The sequence below is a fragment of the Crocodylus porosus genome, unplaced genomic scaffold, assembly GCF_001723895.1.
Source record: "Crocodylus porosus isolate Cpor-Errol unplaced genomic scaffold, CroPor_comp1, whole genome shotgun sequence".
Classification (NCBI taxonomy): domain Eukaryota; kingdom Metazoa; phylum Chordata; order Crocodylia; family Crocodylidae; genus Crocodylus; species Crocodylus porosus.
In genome coordinates this window covers 56,181,283-56,188,497 of record NW_017728931.1, presented here as the reverse complement: position 1 = coordinate 56,188,497, position 7,215 = coordinate 56,181,283, and the positions used below count along the sequence as shown (strand labels likewise).

The window sequence follows — 7,215 nt, the reverse complement described above, 5'->3', positions numbered from 1 at the left end:
CAGTGCATTGGAGCAGCCTCTGTGCTTGTGTATAAGCACCCTGTAATTGCAATGGTTTTTAGAAACAGAATGATCTTATGGCTTGAACAGAGGCTAGGAGTCACAAACTCCCAGATCACAATCTTAGATCTCACAGTCATTTGCTACATGGCTTTGGTTAACTGATTTTACCTTTCCATGTCTATTTCCCTATATGTAGAGTTGGGATAACAATATTTGCCACAATGCAGCCCCACAGAGGTCTTTTTAGCATTCATTAAAGTTTCTTCAGCCCTTTAAAAAGACAATATTAGCATTTCCTTACATTTTCAATCTTTTTGTTAAGCAATTTAGAATGTTGTATGAAAGACACTGTACACAATACCTTTGTATTATACTTACATTGTTTTTAAATTAGCTTATTTACAGATCAACCCCTCAACAGCATATGGAAACATCTAATTACATGGCTTTAGGAACTGTCCATTTCACCTTCAACAATATTTAAAAGTTTCTATGTTTAACAAAGATAAACAAGCCTGAAATTGTATCTAAAAAACAGTAAAAATTGCAAGAAGGATTCCAGAGCAGTAATTTGAGTTTTCTCTTTGTCAAGCTCAGAAACAGAACACCCATAGGTAATTACACAATAGTTAAAAGTGTGCTGCTAAGGTAAAGTTGCACTGAAAGTTTTATGGAAACAATCAATAGTTTAAAACTGAATGCTAGATAGCTACAAGGGCAAACGGGGCTTTTTGTACTTATTCACATTTTCTAATCAATATGAAGTTTTTGAAAATCTGGAGAAATCCCAACAGAACACATACTCTCCTATTCATAGATAAAACTGAATAGCCAATATTTAAAGTCTTTTTACTACAAAAAGTTCATATGAGAACATTATTTCCTGAAAAAGAAATCACTTAGTTTAAGCAGCATAGAAAAGCAGGACAAAAATCTTTTTATTTATTTTTAAGTATATTGGCATTTCTTGAAACATAAATGAAAAAAAGCCCAAATCATTTGGGGCCAACTTGGTCCCTGTGCTAAAATCAATAGCAAATTTACGATTTGCTTCAGTAGGACCAGGGCTTGACTTGAAAACATGTGAAATTCAGTATTTGATTAAGTTACTAAAGAAAGAAAATTCAAGGAAAGAGAGATATAATCCAATTGAAAAGGCTTCCTCCCATTATCACACTTCCATTAGCAGGATCAAACATTGTCTCCAGATTCATTATTAACTGCAATGTTATGTCAAATGGAACCTGGCAAAGACAGAGAAAACATTTACTTAACAGTTTGATAAATGTTATATGTAGCAAAAACATATCTCAAAAATCAGATTTCCCAGCTACAACTAAGGGATGCATTTCCTATATTCATTTCCCATAAAGAACATTGGACCCAATGGCACCCGTGCGGTAAAACCTCTGGAAGGTACTTGATTTGTTTACTAGGAAAAAAGAGAAAGAAAAATTGAGACATGATAGTCATTCTCTAGTATTTAGAGTATTTCTTAGTTTTCTATTTCCATTTGATGTAGAACAAGAAGCAAGCAGTGGAATTTGCTGCAAGTATTCTTCTGGTTAGATATTAGTACAATTTTTTTTTAACTAACTGCAGGCTACCTAGAATCATAGAAAATTAGGGTTGGAAAGGACCTCAGAAGGTCATCTAATCCAACCCCCTGCTCAAAACAGAACCATCCGCAGCTAGATTGTCCCAGCCAAGGCTTTGTCTGGCCAGTTCTTAAAAACCTCCAAGGATGAAGAGCCTGCCATCTCTCCAGGTAACCTGTTCCAGTGCTTCACCACCCTCCTAAGGTGGTGGTGAGAAGGTTTTTCCTGATATCCAACCTAAACTTCCCTTGCTTCAACTTGAGAACACTGCTCCTTGTTCTGTAATCTGCCACCATTGAAAACTAGCTCCATCCTCTTTTGAACTGCCCTTCAGGTACTTGAAGGCTGCTATTAAATCCCCTCTTGGTCTTTCTTCTCCAGACTAAATAAGACCAGTTCCCTCAGCTGCTCCTCACAAGTCATGTGCCCCCATCCCTTAACCATATTTGTTGCCCTCCACTGGACACTCTCCAATTTGTCCACATCCTTTTTATAGCGGGAGGCTCAAAACTGGATGCAGTACTTCAGATGTGGTCTCAATAGTACCAAACAGAAGGGAAGAAATCACTTCCCTCAATCTGGCAATGCTCCTACTAATGCAGCCCATTATGCCATTATGCTTTCTTCACACCAAAGGCACACTTGATTCATAATTTATTTTGCACTGTAACCCTCAGGTCCTTTTCTGCAGAGGTGCTGCCTAGTCAGTTGGTCCCAAGTCTATAGTGGTGCACAGGATTCTTCTGTCCTAAGTGCAGGACTTCACACTTGTCCTTGTTGAATCTCATGAGATTTCTTTTGGTCCAACCCTGTAATCCTACCCCTACCCTCCAGCACATCTATCACTCCCCGCAACTTGGTGTCATCTGCAAACTTGCTGAGAGTGCACGCTATCCCATCTTCCAGGTTATTGATGAAAATATTGAACAAAACTGGCCCCAGGACTGACCCCTTGTACACTCTACTTGATACCATCTGCCAGCTAGACATTGAGCCATTGACTACCACCCTCTTAGCCTGATGATCCAGCCAGTTTGCTATCCATCTTACAGTCCATTCATACAATCTGTATTTTTTTTAACTTTCTTGTGAGAACATTGTGGGAGACCATATCAAAAGCCTTGCTAAAGTCAAGGTATATCACATCCACTTCTCTTCCCACATCCAGAGAGCCAGTCATCTCATCACAGAAAGCAATCAGGTTGGTCAGGCATGACTTGGCCCTGGGTGATTCCATGCTCACTGTTCCTACTTACCTTCTCCTCCGTGTGCTTAGAAATGCATTCCTTGAGGACCTGCTCCATGATTTTTCCAGGGACTGAGATGAGGCTGACTAGTCTGTAATTCCCCAGATCCACCTTCTTCTCTTTCTTAAAGATAAGCACTATATTTTCCCTTTTCCAGTAACCCAGGACCTCTCATGGCCATAAATTTTCAATTATGATGCCTAGCAGCTGTGCAATCACACAGCCAACTCCCTCAGCACCCTTGGGTGCATCCCATCTGGGCCCATGGACTTGTATACAGACAGCTTTTCTAAATAATTCTTAATCTGTTCTTTTGCCACTGTTGGCTGCCCACCTCCTTCCCCAAGTGTGCTGCCAGGTACAGTCGTCTAGGTGCTGACCTGGCTTGTGAAGACCGAGATGAAAAAGGCTTCGAGTACTTCAGCCTCTTCTGCATCCTGTGTCACTAGGTTGCCTCTCCCATTTAGTAAAGGACTCACACTTTCCATAATCCTTCTCTTGTTGCTTACATACTTGTAGAAACTCGTCTTGTTACTCTTCATGTCCCTTGCTAGCTACAACTCCAATTGCGCTTTGGCTTTCCTGACTTCATCCCTGCATGTCCAAGCAATGCTCTTATAGTCTTCCTTAGTTGTTTGTCCAAGTTTCCATTTCTTATAAGCTTATTTTTGTGTTTTAGCTTACTGAAGAGTTCCCTGATAAACCAAGACGGTCTTCTGCCATACTTACTAGCCTTCCCACTCGTCAGGATGGCTTGTTCCTGAGCCATCAGTAAGGTTTCTTTAAAGTCCAGCCAACTCCCTTAGACTCCTCTCCCTCTCAGACTGCCCATCAGTTCCCTGAGTGAGTCAAAGTTTGCTTTCTTAAGCCCAGGGTCTGTATTCTGCTGCTCTCCTTCCTTCATTTCCTCAGGATCCTCAACTCGGTCATTTTGTAATCACTGCTGTCCAAGTTGCCATTCACTACTACATTCCCCACCAGGATTATGAGGGATCCTTTCATAGAAGGATTACAGAATCCCTTTTCATTGGAGGTATATGAGAACAGGGTAGGCAAACATCTGCTAGGAATGATCTAGGTATATTTGATGGTGACTTAGAGCAGGGGAGAGGATTTTATAACCTTACAAAGACCCTCTTCATCTCACCTGTCCTTGACTGTACTGGGGATGTGCCCTATAAATCTAAGGATCTTCATATACCAGTAGGAAACAGACCACAAAAGAAGGATCTGTTAATTTATTTAATGTAATATATTCAATGCATAGTAAAGTGCCCACAAGACATTTCAAAATTATATTGTCTAGATAAAATCCTTCCATTAAAAACAACCTTTTGAATGAAGGTAGTATTAGAGTGATTTTGTAGCCATGATAATCTATGAATTATGTGAGAAGCAAGGATTTTTTGGGAGTGATATCTTTTATTGGACCAACTGCCTCTCTGTTGAATGAATGGAATTTTTAATCAATAAAGCATCTGCTCACAGGTCTCATTCAAGTCACTGCACCAGCTGGTCCCTCTCCCCATAATTCATTACCATAGGAAAAGGAGCCACATTGCCAGGAAATCCCACTGGCAACAGTTCCCCACAAAGTTCCAGTGCCAAACTCTTAGGGGGCTCTCCCGTGGGATTACTCTCCAGACAGTATTACCTTTCCAAAATAATATCAGTGGGAGTTGTGAGAGGATAACACTTTCCCCAGCCAATGTGAGACCACCCACTCCTCATTAGTCTTTGAAAACTCGATCAGCTTTAAAGCTACTGTTTAAAAATTGCATTCACCCACAAGATTATTTTTAACCATATGGATTTGACATAGACATTAACTTTTGAAATTTATAACTGAATGTCCTTGGTGCACTGCACCATTTCCCATGGACACCCAGCTATGTATGGAGTGTATTACTTTTAAACAAATGAACTGATCCATCTTTTATTCTCAAAAGATGAACACTCGTTTAATCCAAAATAAGTGAGTCAATGAAAATGGTCTTTGTTCTAATAAAAAAAAACTTAATCCAATGCTAAAGCAAATGAACAAAGAAACAGAAGTAAAAAAAAGTAAGACTGGAAACCTCAATGAGTATCAAAATGTGACTTGACAGAAACAGGTTTGGGGGTTTTTTTGTTTTTGGTTTTTTTAAAGACAACTATCAGATAATCTCCCTCTGGTAAGCCAGCGTCAAAACTGCTTTGCTAGTACAAGGAGCTCAGGAACTATGTTTTTGAGATGAGATTCTCTGCTCTGGTTTTAGCAATGAGAAGAACTAAATACCTGGTTTAAAAAGAGGGTAGGGATAAGAGGTCAATTAGTCACACAGAGAAAAAAGAGGGGGGTGCCTCCTCCATTAGTCATTAAGATGAGAGCAGATGCTGGACAAAGTCTTTGAGGATTACTGGTGAGCTGGCTGGGTTTGGATGGATTTAAAGCTTCTTCTCTGATTCCTCAGCTATAACAAATGTGGTCTCTTTATCACCACCTGAGACCCACTTCAGATCTAAGTGGAATCAGTAAGCTTCTACCAGACAGACTTGAGAAACTGTAAAGTTCTGATCATACTATTGATAGTTTGGTAAAGTTTTATAGTGGCTTTTGGCCTTCTACGATGTTTCTTAGCCAGCTCATTGCCAGGGCTGTTTGTAAGTTTACAGGAAACCTGAAAAAAAATTAAGCAAGGAAGGAGATACCTAAAGCAAGTCAGGACACAGCTGGTTGCTAAAGTATCATGCCAAATCTGGCTGACAATTTTTTTTTTTTAAGACGGTGCCCAATCTGTTTTTATTCAAGTTAATATGGCTGAGGACTTTAAAACTGGTAATGAGATTACAATCACTACGCAGATGTTTTTTGGAGAAGAGGATCACTGCAAGTGGGTAATAGCTTGAGCATGATAATATCATAGACAAAAAAATGACAATCGTTTTCCCCAAGAATTCTAGTAGATAGGACAAGAGGGAGCCATAGAGAACACGAGGAAAACTTGAATGACTGGTAGGGCACAAAGTTGAATGTAAAGATATACGAATCTATTTCTAAGTACTAAAGAGTGCTAGAAATTTAGTGGAGCCTGTGGTACGGATGTAGCTCTTGAAAAGGAAGGAGAAGGGAAAGATTAGAAAACTCCATTGCAAAGATGACGCTGTTTTTAGTTGTCTGATTTTTCTGTTGCATAGCAGCAGGAGGTCATCACTCACATATTGACTCGATGTAGCTTTAAATCTTGCAAATGTATATCTATTCTGGTTGTACAGATCACTAGTTGAAAGCAACAACAGATGAGAGAAAATAGAAATACAAGCATCACTATAATCTGTATTTCAGTTACTCAAAGAATTATGGTTCATAAAAAGGGCTTTCTGGTTTTGTTTTGTTTTTTCAAGTCAGCATATCATACCTCAGTAAGTGGCTGCAATAGATCTGGAACACCAGACAGCAACGCTTTTACTTCACACAAACACTGCTTAACCATTTCCTAATGGTACAAAATAAGAAAATCAATGCTGTATGTTTGGTTTTCTTTGATGAACTACAATATAGTAGATTCTTTAAAAATCTTATTCAGTGTATCCAATTATTGAGTTACTGCCTGCTAGGACAGAACTAAAAATGTTAAGAATATTTATGTTCTACTTGTTAACAGAGGAGAGGCAACACAGAGCAATGGTTCCCAAACTCAGGGTTGCATGGCAGTTACAAGATAGTAAGCCCCACAAAACCCCAAATATTCCCAAGCCCACAATTATGTACAGCACTCTTAATTAACAAGTGCAGCACCTCAGTTGCTCCATGGTACTTATCCCAATTTCCCTGTAGCATCCGAAAGCTTAACTTGTTTGTGCAGGGATAAGCTACCCCAGTCTAGCTTTCACCATAGGGCAAAATCAAGCACAGAGACAATTACAATGTTGTAGCTTAGGCATGGTAAAGTTTGGTCTCCATGAACAGTTTTAATAAGTCACTGTTTCCTGATAATTTGGGACATAAGACTTTTCTCTATAATTAACAGGAGCAGATATTTACTGTCCCTCAGCTACTCTGTAGTAATATTCCCTGTACTCTTTATTACTCCACAGGGGGCACATCTATATGCCATTTACTGTGGAGTTGCCTAATTAGCTTTGCAGTAAAGTCTCAGCATCTACATGTGTGGCCCTATTAGGCCATAGTAAACTGATAAATGCCACCATACGTTAGTACTTGGAAATACAAGCATTATCCTGCAGCAGCACTATTTAGTGTGCCACAACACACATGTAGACGCTGATGGGGCTGGCTAGGGCATGAAGGTGCTTCAGTGTGGCTGCCTGTCAGCTAGCCCCACCCTGGAGCACCCTTGTGCCCCAGCCAGCACCTAAGCAGCATG

General features: G+C 39.7%; 1 protein-coding gene across 6 annotated transcripts in view; it reads right to left on the bottom strand.

The window, feature by feature from the left end:
* Positions 1-369: 369 nt before the first annotated feature.
* The window catches only part of CFAP54 (cilia and flagella associated protein 54), a 221,250-nt gene continuing 214,404 nt past the window's right edge, over positions 370-7,215 (bottom strand). For 3 of the 6 annotated variants that reach the window (XM_019545081.1, XM_019545082.1, XM_019545084.1), the window contains 2 exons: positions 6,247-6,324; positions 370-1,247 (listed from right to left, as the gene is read on the bottom strand). In XM_019545081.1, coding sequence (XP_019400626.1) covers positions 1,128-1,247; positions 6,247-6,324 — 198 coding nt within the window. In that variant the 3' untranslated portion in view covers positions 370-1,127. The remainder of the gene's footprint in view (positions 1,248-6,246; positions 6,325-7,215) is intronic. The other 3 variants (XM_019545083.1, XM_019545088.1, XM_019545086.1) reach the window with 2 other exon arrangements.